This window comes from Onychomys torridus, chromosome 19, assembly GCF_903995425.1.
Source record: "Onychomys torridus chromosome 19, mOncTor1.1, whole genome shotgun sequence".
Classification (NCBI taxonomy): domain Eukaryota; kingdom Metazoa; phylum Chordata; class Mammalia; order Rodentia; family Cricetidae; genus Onychomys; species Onychomys torridus.
In genome coordinates, this window is record NC_050461.1 from 7,743,826 (window position 1) to 7,766,956 (window position 23,131).

General features: G+C 43.7%; 1 protein-coding gene and 1 pseudogene across 1 annotated transcript in view; both read right to left on the reverse strand.

Moving 5' to 3' along the window:
- Positions 1-23,131, reverse strand: part of Pdss2 (decaprenyl diphosphate synthase subunit 2) — a 231,211-nt gene that overhangs the window by 42,370 nt on the left and 165,710 nt on the right. Inside the window, exons 5-6 of the mRNA XM_036168915.1 lie at positions 18,256-18,429; positions 16,980-17,111 (exon numbers count right to left, since the gene is read on the reverse strand). Of these exons, the coding sequence (XP_036024808.1) occupies positions 16,980-17,111; positions 18,256-18,429 (306 nt within the window). The remainder of the gene's footprint in view (positions 1-16,979; positions 17,112-18,255; positions 18,430-23,131) is intronic.
- Positions 12,829-12,980, reverse strand: LOC118570729 (annotated as a pseudogene).

Consider the following 23,131-nt stretch of genomic DNA (forward strand, 5'->3'; position numbering starts at 1 on the left):
GCCTGGTGTCTGGACTCGGGGTCCCAGACCTCATGCTTGCACAGCAAGTGCTCTTATCCACCGAGCATCTTGCTAGCTCTCAATAAGTTTCAGCTATGCTGTCCAGTGTCGTTTTCTTTCTGTTTGCAGGCAGGTAACAGAGAATCTAAACTACCAACTTTACAAAACAACCTCAAAGGCTCTGTTAACATAGACAAGAAGAGGCTTCCAATTGGACTGTCAGATGACACCATGGGTAAGGGCACTTAGAGCTAAGCCTATGACCTGAGTTGATTCTCAAGACCCACATGGTCTAGAGAGAGAATTAACTCCTACAAGTGTCCTTTACACACACACACACACACACACACACACACACACACACACACACACACCAATAAAGAAAGAGTTCCCCTTTGAAAGCAGCATGTTGAAGAAGCACAAAGGAGGACCAGTGAGATGACCCAGCAAGGGAAATCCTGTCCATCTGGTTCAGTCTCCAGAAGCCGCATGATGAAGGGAAGGAACCGACTGTGTGTGGGGGTGGGGAGGGGATGGGGATGGGGTTGGGGATGGCAACATGGCTCAGTGCATAAAGACACTTGTCACTGAGCTGGGTGACCAGAGTTTGATCCCTGGGACCCACACGGAAGTAGAGAACCAACACCCTCAACTTGTCTCCTGCCTGCCACGTGAGCACACACAAACACACACAAGAGCAAAGAGACTGGGCACGGAATGAGGCGACCACAGGGACTTCCACATGCATCACCCCACCTGGGGTGGGAGGCTGTTTCCTAAGGACAGTAAATACTCTAAGGTCTTAACTGTGATCACTCCAGAGGACCTGTGATTTCTTTGGAAGATGGACATGTTGGGAGACAGAAATGCCTTCTAGGCCTTGACTGGATGTAGAATTGTTTTATAAATATAGGCTTACATTTTTGTTTGTTTATTTATGAGATGGCTCAGTGGGTAACGGTGCTTGCTGCCGAGCCTGATGTCTTGAATTCCATCCCTGGAATGGTGGGATGAGAGGACAGCTTCCAGAATTGTCCTCTGACCTGCACATGTGGGCCCGCACAGAAATCATACATGTGCATGCTTGTGCCACACATGAGTGCGCACACACATAAGTAAATATAAAAATAATAATAATAAAAAAAGAATACTAGACAGATCAGAAGTTCCCAAATTCTGGGCCCTCTCAGATTCCAGGCTGGTGGTTTTAGAATCACCCAGGTAGATGTGAAAAGCAGATATTCCAGCTCTCTCTCTGAGAGACGGATTTGTCTGAGACCACTGACCTGCTCTACGTCAGGCATCCTCTCTGATTATGCTGCTTTTTGCATCAGTGTTAACTGGAGAACATGGACTCCTTAGGTCCTGAGGAGACCGCACTGCTGTAACTGTCCCCTTCTCTGACATCTGCCACTTGTCATGTGCATTTCCAGCAGAGCAAGCTATTGTTAAAATAACTTTCTTACTGGGGCCCAAAACAAGCTAACACAAAACAAGGCTGTGATCCAGGGCCAGGCCTGCACCTCCCCCTGCCACAGCGTTCATCTCTCATCCCCTGTGAATTGTGCCTCAACTGGCGAGTCCCTGGGGGCTTCATTAGGAAGGTCTTCAGAAGGGGCTCATGAATCTCTCTGCCTTCTGCGGGTGTGCTTTTCAGTCCAGGTCAGGAGCAAAGAAAGTAACTTTTCCCAGTCTTTAGCAGTTGACAGAGAATGTGGGGTTTGAACCTTGTTTTATCTTCTAAAAATATGAAAACAGACAAGAACATGCTCCAGTGCTCACAGAATTCCTCAGACAGCCTTGGGGAACACTGTACAACAATGTTGCCTACAAAAGCACCCCCAGACCAGGCTCTGATCAGGGGTACGGGAAGGGATTCATTCCAAAGGTGCATGTGGACCACGCTGACAGATTCCTGTTGGTGAGTAATGGAAGATAGTATGGCCATATGCTTCCTGTAAGTCAGGTAACAAAGGATTAGATGACATAAATGAACTGTTTCCTATTTCCAATACTACTGTCTACACGTTGAAAGCTGCAGATTGGGACACCCTGTTTTTTCTAAATGTACAAAAACTAATATTGATCATCTCTACCTATCAGGCTATTTTCCCCAAGGGTTATCACTTATGTCTTACTTTGTATCTTAGGCTGGCCTTGAACTGTGACAGCAATCCTCTTAAAGCTTCTCAGCTGCTGGTATTCCAGGCCTGCCGTGCTGGGGACTGGACCCAGGGCTTCATGTGTGACAGGAAAACTAACCAAGCCACATCCCAGCCCAAAGGGCTCCAGGAAAAACTATCTCCTCTCCTCTAACTTCTTTTTCCTATATTGATGAAGATACAGTCTAGGACCTTCCTCGAGCTAGGCAAGTGCTCCCTACTCAGCTCTGCCTCCAGCACCCCCCAACCTTTCTGTTGCCACTCACCCATATTTCCTAAGTTACTACACACTTGCTACCTTGAATGTTCTCTTTCTCTAGGTGGTCATTTACTATTTGGGATTAAGTTACAGTTACTATGTTGTGTGTGGTGATTAAAACAAGAGTGTTGTAAGTTCAAGGGCAAGCTGAGCTAGAAACAGTTTGAACAGTCTCGCCCTACAAAAACTATACTCTGTTGCTCACATATTTTAAAACTTTTTATCAGCGTACACCACACTGAAGTTACAGGCCACCCTAAGCTACTGAGGTGCTGGTGACTGACCTAGACCTCTGCAAAAGCAGACAGTATACTCCTAATGCCAAGAATTGCTCCAGGGCAGCCATCTTGGCTGGTGACTTCACCAAGATGGAAGCCACCATGTGACAAACTTTTCAAGGTCCTTTTTTGTTCTCTGTGTTTCCTAGCCTCTAGAGGACCAGAACTTAAAAGAAAGGAAAAGGAAAGAAAAGAAAAATCTCTCCAGCCCCTGATGTTCATTTTCATAGTTCAGCATTTACTGTCTAAGAACACAGCATTCCCCTGCATAACCACAAAGCCATCATCACATCCAATAAGTCTGTCATTCATTATATGTGATATTTATATATACTATACTTACATATTAAAATTTTAATTTAATTAAACTGTAATTAAATATATTAATTTTTAATTCTATGTGTGTGGGTGTTTTGCTTGCATATATGTGCACAAATGTATGATGCCTATGTTGGCCAGGTAGGGAGGCAGGTCCCCTAGAACTGGCATTACGGATGGCTTTGAGCTGCCATGTGGGTGCTGGAACTGAACCTGGAAGGACTCTATGCAAGAGCAGCAAGTCTTCTTAACTGCTGAACCATCTCTGCAACCCCTCATATTATTACAGTGTTTATGTTTCATTTTTTTCCTACAGTGGTAGGCAAGATAAATAATTACACACATGACTTCTTCCCACATAGTGACATTACCTATTAGCCTGTCTCTATAGTATTGATACGAAGCATGTCTACTGTTCCCCTCTCGATTTAATAAGTCATCTGTAGGCTCTGTTTGCTTCTCTACTCACCATACAACCAACCATCCACCCATCCATCCACCCACCCACCTACCCATCCATCCACCTACCCATCCATCCATCCATCCACCCATCCATCCATCCATCCACCCACCCATCTACCCATCCATCCATCCATCCATCCACCCATCCATCCATCCATCCATCCATCCATCCATCCATCCATCCACCTATCCACCCACCCACCCACCCACCCACCCATCCACCCACCCACCCATCCATCCATCCATCCATCCATCCATCCATCCATCCACTTATCCACCCACCCACCCACCCACCCACCCACCCACCCATCCACCCATCCACCCATCCATCCATCCATCCATCCATCCATCCATCCATCCATCCATCCAGGCAGAGTCTCACTGTGTAGCCCAGGCTGACTTCAGACTTGTGATGCTCCTGCCTCTGCCTCCAGAGTACCATCAATTATTTGAAGTGTCCACTCTTTCCTCGCTGTCACAAAACTTCTAACAAAAACAAGGTAAGGAGAAAGGGTTGTTTTGGCTCAGTGTGAGGGAGCACAGTGCCCCCATGATGGGGAAGGGAGGCAGTCATGTAGCTGAAGTTTTCCTGGTCCTGCCCGGCTCCCTCAGTCCTGCAGCAGCTCAGACCCCAATGAACACACAGAGGCTTATATTAATTAAAACTGCTCAGTCATTAGCTCAGGCCTACCACTGACTTGGTCTTACATTTAAACTCAGCCCATTTCCGTTAATCTATATGTTGCCACATGTTCCATGGTTTTACCTGTGTGCCATTACATACTGCTCCCTGGATGGCAGGCTAGCATCTACTCTCTTCCCAGCCTTCCTCTTCCTAGAATTCTCCTTGTCTGCTTATCTTGTCTATACTTCCTACCTGGCTACTGGCCAATCAGCATTTTATTAAACCAGTGTACAAAAGCATTATTTCACAGCACAGTCAGGAAGCAGAGAGGTGGATGCTGGGCCCAGGACTGTTGCCTTGAACAGCTGGGTGGGTCATTCCACAGTCTAACCTAGCAACACCCTCATAGACATGCCCAGAGGTTTGTTTCCATGATGAGTCTAAATCCCACCAAGTCGACAATCAAGATCAATCACTACATCCTTGTTTGGCTATAAAAATGACATTTTTTTATTAAAGTTTTCTGCTTTTATATTGGTGGAAGTATCAACGACCACTGGGTCCTTTACAGGAAGCAAATAAATAAACAAACAAATAAATAAATAAAATTGTTTTGCTTTTTGAGACAAGGTCTCACTTTGTAGCCCAGGCTGACCTCAAACTTGTAGCAACCCTTCAGCCTCGGCCTCCTGAGCTGGGATTCCAGGTGTGTACTCTCATGCCCAGCAGGGAGAAAACCATCCCGGTGCGCCTGCACTGAGAGGCACTGAGGGAAAGTATAGTGCACATCTAAAAAGGAGGTTCTGGAGGGCACAGGGCAGGTGGGGAAGCACACTCCCACCCTCCTCCAGAACGGTCTGCATACAGAGTGAGACAGAATAGATGGTCTGCTTGCCCTGAAGAGCAGCTCCCGGTTCTGGCTGAGTAGAAGCAGGCTTTCTGCGGCCAGGCTGCCCTGTTACACAGCTTCAAGAAGCCTGTTGCGGCCATACAGTTGATAAGTAATGTAAGCCTCTGTGTGGTTACTTGGTTGGATTTCAGCAGCTGTGGGACTGGTGGAGGAGAGATTTGTCCTGACTGTGGGCCAGGCAGGAAAATTCTAGCTACAGCAGAGCACAGGGGAAGTCTCCCCTGCTGTCTGAACCATTCTTGTCTATCAATGATACAGCACAGGAGGCATCTGACAAGGAAGTCATCCTCAGAGGGTTGCTAGACACTGGACTGTGTTTGGAAGGAGTCTGGTGGAAGATCCACCTCAGCTCCACTCCCATCTCTTTCCCTAAATCCGCCCCTTCAGAGCCCATCAAACACAGCTCCTCCCCCAGAGAGGCTCAGGACCACTCCCACGGGGATAAATAAGCAGCATCCCAGAAAACAGACTTGTGGTTCTTCCAGTCTTGTGTCCCGTCTCCTCTCTGCAGGGCCAGGGAATCACCCAGGAGTGCTTTACCCATTAAACCTGGGCTTTCCAATTTGGGCTACTTTGGTTTGTTGCCGCGGCACAGAGGCCTTCAGAAGTCCTAAAACCTACCAGATTGTACCAGCTCTTCATCTGGGAAAGCTTACCAGAAACAGGAAGGACATGTCAAAGCTGGCAGAAGTAGTTCTTCACAGTCTCTTCCTTCAGCCCACTGTGAAGTGAGGGAGCAATACACAGACATGGACATCTACGGGCACCAACTCTTAAAAGAGAAGGAAGGGGCTGGTGTTTTTTATTTAATAAATCTCTCTGCTTGGAGGTCTTAATTATCCTTTGCAATCTGATTTCCTATGCTTTTGAAGAATCTGGGGGAGACATGAACTTAAAGTTGCCCAGTTTGACCAGGAGAAAACAAACAAACAAAAATCTACTGCTGCCTCAGAACAGCCATGAGCAAGAAACCAGGCTAACTATAGAGGTCGTTTTGCCTTGTAGGAGGCCCCAAGACAATGGCCGCCAACCTGTAGGGTGTACTTCAAGCTCACTATGTTGAGACAGACTGGCTTTTCCATTTACATCCCTCTTCCTGTTACCCAAAGCTGGCACCCCGCTGCCTCTGACTGCCTCTCCCAGCCCATACCTGCCAGCTCCTCTATTCTCTTCCCAGCTTTTCGGTTCAGCTCTGACACAGTTTTCTTTCAACTTCCTTAACTTCCCATTCTCACCGACAGTCCCCCGCTTCACACTTTGCAGGGTCCTCAAAGTGTCTGAACTGGTCTGTAGCATCTGCTTGTCCCTCCGATCCCATCAATGTAACCATTCCATCTTCAGAATCAAGCCCTTCTTCAGGAGCTGCATCACATGCCACCATTCCCACCCCCCCCCCCCCCAGCATTAGTTACACGATATTCATACATCTGTACATCACAGTCTCAGGACATCTCTCCTACCCCTCAATAAAACAAAGAACCATAAGCTGCTGCTGCAGACTCTGTAGTCAGTCACTACATTCTCTGACAACGCAACACATGAATGCACACACACACAAAATAGTTGTGGTCATTTGCTTGGAGACAGGGTCTTTTTTAAAAAAAATACTTTTTATTTTTTATTTTATGTGTATGATGTATGTTTTGGCTGTATGTATGTCTGTGTGTCATATGTGGGTCTGGCATCCACAGATGTCAGAAGAAGGCATTGGATCCCCTGGAACTGGAGTTATAAATGGTTGTAAGCCGACATGTGGGAGCTGGGAATTGAACCCAGGTCCTCTGGAAGATCAGTCAGTGCTCTTAACATCTGAGCCATCTCTCGAGCCCAAGGCAGGTTCTTGATATGTAGCCCAGACTGGCCTAAAATACTAAAAATCTGTCTCCATCTCCTGTGTGCTGGGGTTCTTCTTACAATTTATTTACGTGGTTTTGAGACAGGGTCTCAAGTAGCTCAAGCTGCCCTCAAACATCCTATGTAGCTAAGGATGACCTTTGACTTGTGATCCTATCTACACTTCCTGAGTGCTAGGATTACAGGTGTGCACCACCATGCTAAGTTTTATGTGGTGCTGGGAATTGAACCCAGGGTGTTGTACTTGCAAGTACCCTAACAACTGAGTTACATCTCTAGTCCATGGTGGGATTACTTAAGGAATATTGTAATTCAGAAGATATCCAGACTTATGATATAATCCGCAGTCACTCCATATAGTCCTTTCAAATGCTCACAACATTACTTCCTGAGAAATGCCTCAGAATGACACAGGCATGATGGCCTAACCTGTATCCTAGCACTTGGGAGGTGGAGGAAAAACTTCAGGAATTCAAGATCATTTCAGGAGCTAGCCTGGGATCCATCAGACCCTATCTCAATCAATCATGCACACACTCCTCCTCCCAACAAGAAATGATTCAAATTATCTTAAACAACTAGGAGAATTTCACAATGCAACTAGTGAGCACTCCTACTGTGTATCACCTTAATTTAAGAAACTGCATGTATTTTCATGCCCAGTGGACTTATCAGGCAGTCTTTGTTTTCTTTTTTGAATAAAAAGTAACAGAGTATATGCTTAAGGTATTTTATGGCTGGTTATGACAGTGTCAGAATGTTGCAAGCCTAAGTGACATTTCAGTACTTTCAGGAACAGCCAAAAATATAATCATAATTCTTATTTCTTCAGGTGACTTATAATGGCAGCAGAAAACTAGTGGGATCATTAAAAATAAACTTGCTGACCTCTAATAGCCCCTGGATGCCCCGAGAGTCGGGACATAAGAGTCAAAATGAAAACTGAGTAATGACTTTACCTCCCCAGGTGAATCACCCATTCACTAACTGTATTTTCACCTGATCATTATTTTTCAGCAGCTACACATTTAAATTTAAAATTAAGGTAGTGAGGGATCTGTTGAATTCAGCATGGAGACAATGCTCAACAGACATCCAGCTGTTATGGGGCCCGGGTTTCTGTTCCGACCTGTCTCCTGAGTAAGGATGTATATGCTCATGCCTTAGGGACTGGCAGTACAGCATCTAATCGAGACAGCTGCAGGAGGGATTGGAGGGAGGCAAAGCTTGCTACAAAAATTCCAAGGTGCTGCTCTAGCTGCACATGCTGAAGAGAAAGTCATCCTCTCGCTTCTGTAGCCGGTCAACAGTCCTCACTCTCTACACAGAAAATCAAACCTGCAGGAGCAGAGCAGAAAGTAACTTTACACGTGGTAGGGAGATATCACATGGGTCCCCCAGCATCAGAAACAAGATTTTGTTTCCAAAAGAATTTCTTCTAGATTTATTTATTGTATGTGGATGAGTATACCCTTTGTGACTAACGCCTGCAGAGGCCTGAAGGGGTGTTAGGTTCTCTGGACCCAGAGTTACAGACTGAATCATTATGGAGGTGAGGGAACCACACCTGGGTCCTGAGCAAGAGCAACAAGTGCCCTCAGCTCATGGGCCGTCCTGCCAGCCCTGTGTTATTGCTCTGTGGCTCTGCCTGGACCGGAACTCTGTACAACAGGCTGGCTTTGAGCTCAGAGACCATTTACCTATGCCTCTGAAGTGCTAGGAAAGGCACAGCTGACTTTTAACTGTAGTTTTTTTTACATTTCTATTATTTTGGAGGGAGGGCACATCATGTGTGGTGGTAAGAAGACAGTGTAGGGGAGTGCTTTCTTCTCCCACCCCGAAGTCTCGGGCACTGCGCTCAGGTCCTCAGGCCTGGCAGCAGGCGTCAGCCGCCTCACCCCACCAGTCCTGGTGTGTTAACAGAGATCTATCTTTTTCTTGTATTGCATCTCTTAAGAAATCTGTGTTTCAGATTCACTGGAGAACCAAACTTACTTTAGAAATGACCCAGCTCAATGCCATAAATTTACAGAAGATAATAAAAAGGATATGAGAGAATGTGATTCCAGTTACACAATGCTGCAGAGGCCAAATCAGGACCCAGACCTTCTAACTCCCGTCCTCCATGGGCACTTTGCTTATACCAATTTGACTTTATTTGACAAAACAGGCTGCCACCAAACAGCCTTACCCAGAGACAACCAAATGTGAATACATGCACGTACATCCACACACATACACACTTTTGGACAAATGGGCGACTACTCCAAGTACCTGTTCTGGGATTAGTAGTAATTAATAAATGAATCTACTATTACTCTTAAGGATCTTACAGTCAAATTCAAAACTGGAGGGAGATAGGATCACAGAAATAGTGGAAGGGTAAATCACTGAACAAACTGGAGTTTATCAAGTAACCAACCCTCTTTGGGATTTAGATAGAGTCTTCTACGACAGACTGTGTGTACTATGAGGCATTCACAGAATCAGATCATTATCTTACCGAGGGTCCCACAAACATGTTACTGTAATCTAGGTGACTAAGATAGCTCAAGGAAATCGTTTTTAGTTTCAAGAAGGAGATCCCCACATGGTCAGAAACTCATTGCTCTCCCGTGAGTGAGTCTCTTTTCTCTTTCCTGGGGCTTCTTCACAACTCAGATAGGAAAGCTAGTGGATGGCCAACAAACCAGTGTTTCCCAAGAGATGAGGACTTGCAAGTGTCCACAAGGCCCCTGGGGCAGAGGGTGGAAATGCTCACAGCGTCATCTCAGTGCTTACCGGCCTCTACCAACCAAGTTGATGCTCAGGAGACATGCTTTTTTCCATATGGGTTCCCTTTAAATCTAAAATCAGTCTGGGGATAATGACGTAGGTTTTAGGAAATTTTACCAACTGTTTTGGTATTCCTGGACTACTCTTGTGTAGATTTACAACTATGTCTGTCTGCAAAAAAACCGGAGTGCAAGATGATGCCTTCCCCTAACATTCCTATCTTTGCTATGCCTTCATAAATCTCTCTGACTCTAAGGGAGAGCTGTTAGCTTTCCTTTAACTTATTAAGTGTATCTTTTAACCAAAATGTAAATTTGCAATGTATTCTAATGCAGCCCAATTAGAGTTAGTAGCACCATCTGCATATATATCTATATCTATATCTATATCTATCTATCTATATATCTTCAGTTCAGCTATCAAAATAACCTCACACACAACCTCAGCTATGTGATAGTTCATTGTCTCATACTTTTTCACGTATTTGTTTGTTTTGAAACAGGGTCTCATAAAGCTGGGGATGACTATGAACTCCTGATCCTCCTAATTTTACCCTGGGATTTCAGGTATAAGCCACCATACCCATCTCACAAATTTTTAAATGGGTCAATTTTAATTTTCTTCCTTTTACAATTAATATTTTAGTATATTTTGCCCACATCTCTGAAAGTTTTCTTATGACTGAAGCCTAGAAGTAAAATTAAATTATAGTTTTAAAACAAAAACAAATAGAATAGTATTTAAGTCATGCAGTATAAAACTCTTAAAAAGAAAGAAAGGCTCAGTACCCTGCAGACCTTCTTTAGTCTTTTCTTCTATTTTCAAATTTCTTTCCTGATTTTAAAATTTTAGACATTATTCATTGATACGTGAAAGAAATACTAACTCTTACACTTCCCGGCTACCTTCCTCCTACTCAATCATACTTTTTGGTTAGTCTATATTCTAACTGGTGCTAGATGATGAGAAGTTCAACCCCTTTGTGGCTTGGACCGCAGCAAACCCCACAAAAGCCTCTCTAAGGCCCTTAGTATGCAGGAAGGCCGCGTGTCTTTCCCGTCCCCGGGAACTGCTGTAGTAGACACCTGCTCCCTATCTACTGGTAAGGATGATGCAATTGAGGTGGTTCAAAGACACTGCAAAGGCCAGCAAATGGCAAGGTAGTTCAGATAGAGAAGAAACACAACACTGGTATCCAGAGCAGGGTGAGAAGGCACCCACGCCGCCATAGTCCTTGTAGGCATTCATCTGAGCTAGGCGCTTATCCCTAGGCTAAAGCTGGACAAAGGCTGGAGAAAACTCCTGAACGCAGAGCCAAGTCTCAGCAAATCAGAAGAGAAAGGCAAAAGTGAGGAAGAGCTCGGTGAGGAAGGGCAAGCAAGAATGGGATCAGATGCAGCACAGTGTAGGCTGACTGAGATCTCCACATCTGTGGAACTTTGCAGGACATCTCTCAAATGCTTTTCATTCGCATTTTGGCTCAATTAATCTACTTTACAATTTTGATTAATAATTTTAGAATAAAAATTGGAAATGTTTCCTAACTCTAAATGGTGTTTACATCATTTCATAAACAAAATCCATTTCTTATTCAGGACTATATTTTATGCTATATAAATATTAGTCTCTAAGCCATATGGAACATTGTGATTACATTTCCTTTCTTATGCATTTTTAATTTTTCCCTACAGATAGGCTAATAATTGCTTCAATTTTATTCCATGTATTCAGTGTGGCTGTTGTTTAAATTGTTGTGTAGTTCTGGGGATTGAACCTAGGGTCTCACACATGCAAGACAGCCCTTTAAAACCAAACTCATCCCCAGTCTTTCCTATTTTTACTTTTTATTTTGCGATAGGGCCTCAATAAGTTGCTCAGCATGGCCTTGAATTTGGGATCTGCCTGCTTTAGCCTTCTGAGAAACTGGGATTCCAGGCTTGGCACATTCTGCCATTCAATTTCTTGGACATTCTTTTTTGGGGAAGGGGAGTCCTTCAGATAGGGTTTCCCTGTGTAGCCTCGGCTGTCCTAGAATTCACTCTATAGACCAGGCTGGCCTTGAACTCTCAGAAATCCCCCTGCCCTGCCTCCACAGTGCTGGAGTTAAAGGCATGCGCCACCACTTCTTGGCTTGACACTCTTGAAGAGAAAAGTGAGGGAGGTCTTTGACTTCAATTCCCTGTGGGCCTTTGGAGCTAGATGGTGTGAGCCCCCTCGAGGCTGCTGGGAACTGAACTGGGGTCTTCTGCAATAGTAGCATGTGCTCTTCAGCACTGGGCCATCTTTCTAACTTCTAACTTTCTTCTTTTTTTTTTTTTTTCAGACAAGGTCCCATGTAGCCCAGGTTGGCCTCAAATTGGATAATGGAGCTGAGAATGTCCTTGAACTCCTAATTTTCCTGCTCTCCCCAACAAATGCTGGGGCTTCAGGTGTGAACCACCATGCCTGGCCATCTATAACTCTCAACATGGTTGAGAGTGTTAGGTAACTTATCAACTCCAGTCTCTACTCTCAGCGGGGCAGGGCAGATGGCTCAGCAAGTATTTGGACCCCAAGAACCACAGAAAAGCTAGCTGTAGGAATGTAATGTTATCAAAGCTCTGCTACAGGGAGATGGGATGCAGAGACAGGAGAGGCCAAGGAGCTCACGGAGAACAACAAAAGGCCTAACCTCAAACATATGGGAGCAAGGACTGACATCTGAGGTTGTCCTTTCACCTCCACACATGGGCTGTGCCATGTGTGTAGTCACGGACATACACCAACACCCTCACACTCATGAACACACACACACACACACACACACACACTCACTCACTCACTCACTCACTCATTCACATTCTCTCTCTTTAAAAAAGAGAGGAATTTCTCCTGGAGCTCTCTGTCCTCTTGTCTCAGTAAAGCTTGAATACATAGGCATCAGCCCAAGACTTGACAGCATGACACACAGGGAAACATGAAACATGGTACTTAGGGATTTGGACAGACTCTGCAGCTGAACTGTTTGGGTTTGAATACTGGATATACTACTTAGTTGCTGTGAGACACTTCCAATAATTAATTTCTCTGTGCCTCAGACTCTTAATTGGAAGAAAACTTGACATATGGTATGTGCTGCTACTGTAGGCCTTATTATTGTTCATGTCTGTGTCTAATGACCTACTTTTTTTTTTTTTTTTTAAGTTCAGGGGAGAGCAAGAATGCAGTCCCCCACTACCACAAATTATGCACATTTGGGGCAATCGCAGGGGTCAGCACATCTGGAGTGCAATGGATAAGCCTCACCCTGGGAAAACCACCTTTGTGATCATTGGTATCTCTCCTGCCAGGTAAGTATTATGAACTACTTTTTAGACTTTATTTTATTTTTTTTGGTTTTTCAAGACAGGGTTTCTCTGTGTAACTGCCTGGCTTTCCTGGAACTCACTCTGTAGACCAGGCAGGCCTCAAACTCAGAGCTCTGCCTGCCTCTGCCTCCCGAGTGCTGGGATTAAAGGTGTGCTCCACCAACGCCCAGATGACTTTTTTTTTTTTAAATGATGCTGAGGCTTTCCGAATACCACTGAGCCATGTCTTCAACCCTGTATTTATCTTGATGGAATATATTCCATACTATGAAGAACAAGGACAGGGAAGGGAAGGTTCCTGAGACCCTGTAGATATTGATCTTACAATGCCCCTTCCTTATCCTCATGAGCACAGGGAACACAGGGACAGCTCTCCATGCCAAGCTGCTTATTTGACTATTTTAGGCTTGTTTTGTTTTGTTTTTAATTCATTTTTACTTTTTATACAAGTACTTTGCTTGTGTGTGTGGCTGTGCACTACATGTGTGCCTGGTGACCCCAGAGGCCAGAAGAGGGCATCAGATCCCCTGGAACTAGAGTTATAGACAGTTGTGAGTCACCTAGTGGGTGATGGGAAATGAACCTGGGTCCTCTAGAGAGCAACAAGTTCTCCTGACCACTGAGTTATCTCTCCAACCCCACAAACTTCTTACTGAATAAATCTGCAATATTTTTATGTTTTATAATCCAATTTCTTGTTCTGGGTTTGTCCTTTGTCATATACGACCTAGTTTCTTAGGCTTACTACTGTGCTAAGGTTACTATCACAGCGTGTCTAAATGTCTGAACTGTCTTGGTTCCTCTAAGTTCCCTTCATCAGTTTGGTTTAGACTCTCTTTAATGCTGGGTGTTTTCTCAATGCCCTGCAGTCCTCTCTTCCATATTCTTCTCCATGGTAAGGCAGCTAGTCATTGGGCATGCTGAGACAGGTCCTTGGAGGGGACTGTTCATGGATACAGGATGTTTACTGAGTGGTCCCTGGACTGCCCTCTTTGCCACCCTTTTCTGTGGGATTGGACAGTTTCCTAAGAATGAACTCTGTAGTGGATAGCCATCCCAGCATTGGCCTGGAAGTTCCAACCCCCATTGAGGCTTCAGTAATGATCACGCCCACAAGGCGGGGCAGAGGAGGGAGCGGAAGACCGAGGATCAAGAGGAGGTCGCTCTCTTGGTTGGGGGACGCTGGACGCAGGAGGTAGACCGAGCAGAGTTCTCCAGAGAACACCGCCGGACTGTGCTATACCTTTGTCAGACCCTGCAACCTACCCCTTCATTTGTAAGTTACCCTACAAAATAAACCTCCCTTTTAACTACGTGGAGTGGCCTTAATAATTTCACCAATATCTGGCGCCCAACGTGGGGCAAATTCCAAAGGCCCAGGCGGCTCCCTCCCTCAGCCTCCTCCGGGCTGGCTGCTGGCGGGCACCTAAACCTGCCTGCAAAGTTCCGTTTAACCAGGGGATGCCTACACAGTCCCATTCCCGAAAAAGGGAACAGCTAGTCCGGTCTCAGTTCCCTAGCTTAGCCTCTAGACCAGCAAAAACCACTGTGAGTGAGGCAGTCCCAGTCCTCCCTGAGTGCTGGCTCCCAGCCACCTTGGCTCCTGCCTTCAGCTGCAGCCAAGGTCACTAGCAGGCCCTGCTTTGGAGCTATACCAACGCCACCTGCTGGCTGAAAAGTACTACTGCACCACCCAAAACCACGGAAAGGTAAGCTTCTTTCAAGTAAAAGTACTTGATAATTTTACACCTTAAAACTGACTAACAAATTTTGAGTAATTCTTGTAATATGGCTGACAACATTACCTCACAAGAATTTAAAAACCTTTTTGCCTGTATGATGAATGACATTTTCCTGGAAATATACGACCTCCCTAAGACATATCTGGCCTGTACCATTTTGACATTCATTGTAATAATTCACACAGTGTTCAAACACTGGTTTAATAGTAAGAACAAAGATGAGTCATTATTGGGACTGATACAGGCTTTAAAAGTTAGCAATGAAGGCTTACAGAAAAAGATTCTGTCTATGGAATCTGCTGACCAGGACTTACATAAAAAGATTCTCTCTCTGAAATCTGCTAACCAAGATTTACAGGTTTTAAGAGATAACAATGAAGGCTTACAGAAAAAGATTATCTTTCTGGAATCTGCTAACCAGGATTTACAGGCTTTAAAAGTTAGCAATGAAGGCTTACAAAAAAAGATTCTGTCTATGGAATCTGCTGACCAAGACTTACATAAAAAGATTCTCTCTCTGGAATCTGCTAACCAGAATTTACAAAACAAGCTTGTACCCAAAATTGCTTTTATTGATAATAAATATGAGTATTTAATGGATAGAACACTAACTCTCCAGAGTGAAGTTGTAGCTACTCAGACACTATATAAGGAAGAAAAATTATCATTACTTGATAAGATAAGGTCCATGGAATCATGTATTTCAGAAGAACATAAAAACTTCCATGATTCCATGAAAAATCTGGAATCCCTTACAAGAGAGGAGGTTTACTCCCTGGAACAGACCCTAGGTGCTCGTTTACAAGCCCTGGAGAAAACTCTCAATAAACATGACAAGGGACCTAATAAGCAAAAGGGCAAGACCATACAGGTTGTAACATCTCCAAATGGCTCTCATACAATGGCTTATCCTGTTATCATCCATGAGAAGCCAGCAGATGACACATACCCCGAGCCATATATGACATATACATTACAACCAATTTCAACAAAGGACTTTAAAAATATAAAGGAAGCAGTAGTTACATATGGGATACACTCCACATACGTAAAACAGATGTTAAATTCATGGTCTACCTCACAAAGAATCATTCCAGATGACTGGCATCAGTTAATTTCAGCTGTTCTAGAATATAGCCAACAGTTACAGTGAAAAAGCTGGTTGAGAAAAGAGGCAAGAAATTTAAATACTGGTGAAATTATTAAGGCCATTCCACGTAGTTAAAAGGGAGGTTTATTTTGTAGGGTAACTTACAAATGAAGGGGTAGGTTACAGGGTCTGGCAAAGGTATAGCGCAGTCCGGCGGTGTTCTCTGGAGAACTCTGCTCGGTCTACCTCCTGCGTCCAGCATCCCCCAACCAAGAGAGCGAGCTCCTCCTGATCCTTCGTCTTCCGCTCCCTCCTCTGCCCCGCCTTGTGGGCGTGATCATTGGGGGTTGGAACTTCCAGGCCAATGCTGGGATGGCTACCCACTACAGAACTCTTCCTGCTTTCTTGGGTGAGTATGAGGGACTTTAAGCTGGCTGCTAGCATTTTGAAAGTCAGTACAGGAGGACGTTAGGAGAGGGGAGATTTCGTCATTCAGAATTCGGATCCTCACTTAGGCTCTGTTGTAAGGTTGCTACCCTAGTCTACCCTCACTAAACCTGTAACCACTCCTACAGCTACAGACCTATACAACACTGCCAATCACAACCACGAGCTAAATAAATCCCATGGAACTCTGGATGGAAAGGTATCCAGTTCGTACAGCAGCCCTCTCCTGTGCCAGCCCCAGTCTACACCCCTTTGTTCCTCCACTTCACCAGGCTCCCGACCCTTCTGGCTTTGAGAATGTCTCAGAATGGGTGTTCAAGGCCCAAGTTTGTTTTAAAATAACCCCATGAGCTGACAGACGGAGCTCCTGCTATTGTGCAGTGTGCACAGGAGTCCACAGATGGGAAACTGCCGTCAGTTAAAGGGTGCTGCTACTACCATGTCCAATTTCTGAAAGCCCTTAGGAAAAATCCCCAAGTTAATTAGCATTCGCTACACGCACCAGTGCTGGGCTGCAGGATCTATGCACTCAGGCCCAAGAAAACACACTAGTGTGGCCTCCAGCACCTAACTAACAGTTTACCTTGTAGACACGTAGGTTACAAAGAATCCACCTGTAAAGAAACCAGGCTTCCAGCATGCACTAGGAATTGTCTTCTAAGATCAACTACATATCAAGGGTATCAAAAGTAGGAGTGATTTCAACTTACCTCTCCAATCTGCTTAATCCACAACTCTCGTCCAAGAAACTCTTGATGTAAGACTACAGGTGCTGAGTTTAGGTGAAAAGTCGTAGAGTCACTGGTCTTGTCTTTAATAAAAGGCTGGAGGTCAGAACTGATCTAGAAGGAACAGTCAGAGGAGGTGCATGAGTACAATGTATCGGTTCAGGAAGTATCAGTTACAGAGTGTCTCCATGCACTGTAACAGGAGTTAATGGGCATCAGCATTCTGGATGGCTTAGCAACCATCTTTAAAATTCTTTACAATTTAGTTTTCATAATGTGTATGCCTCTGGTGATGAGTCTAGGACCCATGTGTAAGCAATCACTCTGCCATCCAGCTACATCCTTAGCTCCTTTTCCTTTAAGTTAAATGTACAGACTTAAATAAACACTTAATAAATACAACCAGTTTATAAAGAAACCCAAGTTTTACAAAAATATGAAAAATTCATCTGGAAATGACACATACACACATAGATACACATATATATACACAGACACACAGACATACACACAGACATACACACAGACACACACACACACACACACACACACACACACACACACACACACGTATGCATTCCTGCCTTGTATGAAGTTAAGTAACATCTGAAAGTATGTGACTGAAATTTTGGGAGTAGTATGCTGTTTTTTGAGACAGAGTCTTTCTATTATGGAACTCTGGTTGCACCAGGTAACTGAAAATTTAAAGTCCGATGGAGGCAACCACAAAACAACAGGTCTAGTGATATTTTATATTTCACATGTCTTTGAAAAGAATGAGTTATTAGGGTATTTCTCCCTTTTAGCCTCTCCTACTCTTGGGAATGTTCTTACTTTTTCTAATAAATTTATACTCCAGTGTTGATAAAAAAATAAATCACATATTAAAATTAAGTTTTCAATTTTATTCAGTACAATTTTTATGAACTTTTCATAATTTGTTTAGCATAAGGATTTAGAAGGGAACTATAGCAAAAATAAAAAATAGTCTACCATTCTGTAGAGGTGATATTACATGTTATTTAGTAATTTGAAGGAGTTATTTCAAGAATTATTTCAGGTAGTAAGAAAACAGAAACATCAAAATTATATAGTGTTTGCCAATTATACTGCTATATATATATATAGCTACCACCCTCCCTGACAATTTTACACATACAATAAACATTTTTCAAGATACAAAAGCAGCTTGTTAAGTACCAGTTTTCTGTGTACATTTATCAGACTTCAGTATGCAGAAGATAGGGTGTGCAAATACCTTGTGACTCATGGCCATGTGCTTTCCATACTGAAATGCCATGTCCTGGACCTCAGCATCGTGCTTTGCTAATTCCATTGCGGCCTGGCAGCTCTTCGCCAGCAAGGCACAATGGGATAGAAAAGTCTGCTCCTTCCAGGTCGACATTCCAATATTCTCTGTGATAGAATGGCCCTACAAATGGAAAAGGGCCAAGAGGAAAAGGCTTTAGATAAATGTAACTGTGTTTTTGAAAGATAAAAGCTTTAGGAGCTGGATAAGTCTGGGTGGTGTACAGTGCAATCCCAATAACTCAGTGGCTGAGGCAGGAGGACTGTAAATTCCAAGCTAGCTAGAGCTACTTGTCTTAAGAAAACAAAAACAAACAAAACAAAAACAAAAGACCAAAACAAAGTAAGGAACAATTCCAAACACTCCCACTTCCTCAACCAGACAGAACTAAGAAGCTGAGCCCTGGCTCTAGCCACCAAGAGCAGCACATTGGGTGACTATTTCATTTGGAGTAAAAGCACTTTCTGTACATTTTAAACTTGAGAACTTCTGTAACATATATACTATCAGTTAAAACAAACATATAGAAGCTTAGACCTCTAAAGTGATGCCTGTTTCTGTGCACTATCAGTTCTTGAATGTCACTGAGTGTTCTGAAACACGAGGATCCTACTGCACTCAACATATATGGAAATAGTAGGGCATAAAGAAGACAGTGTACATCAGGATAACTAAAATTACTACAAACAAGAAGATTTTTGAATATACTAGCAGAGGGCATAATCAATAATTAACACAATCTACTATAAAACTAATCAGAAAGTGTTATAGACAAGGTCTTTTATTCTACTATATACACATATATTTAAAAACAGAGAAGTGAGCATGGTGTCATATACCTGTGGAGGCAGAAGGATCAAGAGTTCAAGGCCAGCCTAGACCACATGAGACTGTTTCAAAAACCAAACCCAAACAATACAACTAATTAAAGGCTATGAATACGTTTGGTCCTGATGGGATGAAGGTGAGTGAGTGAATATAAAGATGTAGCATGTTCAAGTGAGTGGGACCTAGGAAGCTAGTCCAGGGCAGTTAATAGCACCATCCCATCCTGAAAACAGGCAAGTGGATTCTAAACACCACAAAGGAGGAGGGACATGCATGCTCCGTTCCCTGGCTACTGCCACATAACTACCAGCTGACCTTCACCGTGAACAGGAAGAAACCTCTCCTTTCAAAAGCAAGGGAGGGCAGACAGGAGGAAGAAAGGGTGTCTCAGTCACTGTTCTATTCCTGTGAAGAGACACATGACCAAGGCAACTCTCAAGGGAAGTGTTGAATTGGGAGCTTGCTTACAGTTTTAGAGTGTCAGCCCATGATCATGATGATAGGAAACAGACAGGCACGGTGCTGGAGCAGTAGGGAGCTTTAACATCCTGATCCATCTGCAGCAGTTGAAGACCTCAAAGCCCATCCGCAGCCACATACCTCCTCCTCCGATCAGGCCACATCTCCTGATCCTTCCACTCCTCAACAGTGCCTCTCCCTGGTGACTAAGCATTCAGATATATGAGCCTGTGGAGGCCACTCTGATGCAAATGACCACAGAGGGGTAAAGGCAGGAATAAAAGGAGAGGGAGAGAAGGAAGGGGAACAGCAAGGACAATCGAGAAAAGAAAGCCATGCACTCTTACGTGAGTCTGGGGTGGGGTACGGCCAACAGAACACTGAAGTTCACCTAGCCCCACCTGATAACGAGACTCAATAATTAAAACAAAACCCACAAAACCAACAAACTGGAGTTGCAGAGATGGCTCCAGAGAGCACTTCCAGCTCTTGTAGCAGACCTGAGTCCAGTCTCTAGCATCCATGTTGGGTGGCTCACCAACACCTTTAACTCCAGTTCCAAAGGATTCAAGTCTCTTCTGGCCTCTTTGGGCATGTATAGATCCACACGTGAGTGTCTATGCATACATACAAATATATGTTTACATAAACACATAATTAAAAATGAAAAATAAAAAATATGTATTTTGGGTGTTGGGGATTTAGCTCAGTGGTAGAGCACTTGCCTAGCAAGTGCATAGGCCCTGGGTTTGGTCCTCGGCTCCGAAAAAAAAATGTATTTTGTACAGATAATGGAACAAAACAGAAAGTCCAGACAACAACCAAACTATATGCAAAGTTTACTCTATTTTATGGAAAAGTTGAGTTGGACTTTCCAGTAAATGTATCATTTACTAGAAAGAACTATTTGGATAAAAGTAAGATCTGATCTGTCTCATCTGTCACAGGTAAGTCAACCTTCTAAATCCCTGGAACCTGGGTATGTCACCTTGCACAGCACCCAGGGCTTTAACGATCAGATGGAATTTAGGTGGGCAGTCTGTAACAGGGTCTTTACTTCTCTGTTTGAGGCAAGGGCTCTGGTAGCTCTCTATACAGCCAGATGAGCTTGCTCCTGAATCCCCTGCCTTTAGCACCCTAGTGCTAGATCAGTTATGCACACTCATGCCTATTTTCATGTCCTGGTAAGAGAGACGCCAGAACCAGGGCTGTAAAAAGGAGAGCTGCTGCATCTGAAGACAGCACTAGGAGCCAAGCAATGAAGGTTAAAACTAGGAAAGGGTCTGGGCAGTGGTGGCCCACGCCTTTGGAGGCAGAGGCAGAGGCAGGCTGGTCTCTAAGTTCGAGGCCAGTCTTGTCTACAGAGTGAGTTCCAGGACAGCCAGAGCTAAGCAGAGAAACACTATATGAAAAAACCAATAACAACACCACCCCCCAAAACTAGGATAGGCAAGGGCATGGATTTCCCTACAGAAGTCTCCAGAAGAAATGCATTTCTGTCCCCTTCTTGATTTTGTGGCCCCTCATACTTGGCTGATGGAGGGGGAAACTAGATGGAAATTTTTGCATTTCTATCAAAATTACTAATGTATTTGCTCCATGACCTAGGAATTACACACCTAGAAGTCATTTTACGCATCACACATACATACAATGGAACCAGTAGAAGGTCACAGTCTCTAATCATCTAGCTGCTGCAGTGATGTCTGTTTAAAAACAGAATCCAGAATCACATTGGCCAGCAGGCTATGTGCATGGCTGGAATCACACCAGCCTGTAGGCTATCTGCATGGCTGGAATCCCACTGGCCTGTAGGATATGTGCATGGCTGGATCCTCATTGCTTTCTGTTCTCTGTTCAACATTCCACTTTAGCCATCAATCTACTTCTATTTCTGTTGTTTCCCATCTCCTTCCTCTGCTTTAAACAGTTTTTATTTGATCATGTCCGACTCCTCACAGCCTCATCTGGTGAAGGACTTATTGTTTGTCTCCTTCATCAGAGTATAAGCTCCATGAAAGCAAGGACGGCAGTCATCCTCAAGGGACCCACAGGCACGAAGCTGGGTGGACATATAAGCACCTACAACAGTGTGTGAGGTATGTAACATGCATTCATCAAATCTTTTCTCTGTTTCCTTTGTTCTTCCTACCTTGGCTGAAATAAATAATCAAAATCATTATCACTCAGTGCCTTTTGTTTGCTCATACAATTTAATAACTCTAAATCCTAACAGTTAACCTTCCCTTTTATGGTTAACAAGCAATAAATACCTATTTGGCCCAATTCTTACCCCATGAGACCTGCGTCACACTTAAACAGGACACTTAGTTATTTCTTGAATACTACTTTTATATTTGTAGAAATTTTGAAATATTATTCTCTTCAAAGGGATTATTTTTCTGTCCACCAAACTGAGTATCTCCAGTATAAATATAAAATATACTTTGAAGAATATTCTCAAATATTCCCCAAATATTTACTCCTTTTGAAAAATATTACCAGGTTGCAATTTGATACAGTGCTAAATTCCCCTAGTTGTGTGAGTGAGTATATTTGTTTCTCTGACAGTTGGCCATAGGTCACTCCTAGTCACTTTTATATTTTTTAATCATTTAGGCATCATGTAATTTTTAATAACTTCTAGTTAAGTAACTAGAATCCTGCTTATCAGTTGAATTTACTATGTAGTGATGTGTTAATTTTAAAGCTAAAGGCTACAACTAACATGGAACTATCTTTTATGATATTAGCGGACCAGACTTAATATTACACATCCCACATGCTCAGGAGAGAGAACTACTGACAGCGAGGACTGTTTTCAGGAAACAGAATCTCAGCACACCAAGCTCTATAGTCCACTTGCTTTAATTCCTCTGGGATAACATCCTATCTACACAGCTTCAGTTCTGTTCTCATACCCAGCTTCTTTCTTGCCTGGTTTCTCTCTGTACTATCTACGGCTCCCTCTAAGTTCTATCTTAATTCTCTCGTCTTAATTCTGCCTCATCTAGGGCCTTTTCATCTTATTCTTACCCAGCCAGTACTTCCCCATCTGACTCTTCCTCATCTTCCATCTCGTCCACATGTACTCTCTGGTCAAAATCCTCCTTGTCCCTCTCCGTTCTCCGTCTCTCTGTCCCCCCAAGTCTCTCTGGAGTCCAGTTATAAACCCAAGCCATAGCAATCCCCTGGTCGAGCAAGGTCACCAGGCTTGAATTCTTGGGTGGTCATAAAGGCAGGTAAGAGTTTCCTCAGGCAGTGATTGTCAGGCTCCCAGGGTCAAACAGAGGGGTGATAAGAATCACATAGAGGGGCAGTAACTGTTAATTATCATTTGCAACCCAAAAGGGAAGTGACTAATGAATTAACTAAAGGGAATTTGGGTAATATCTAAGAAGAGGGATCTTATGTGCTCAACTATAATCTTAAACATGATTGGTAGAAAATGTTAAAAATCTATAAGTTGCTAGGTCAATGGGAGAAAATAAAACTGCTTTCTTTTTTCCTGTGGCTCCTGTCTGTTCAAGCTATCTGC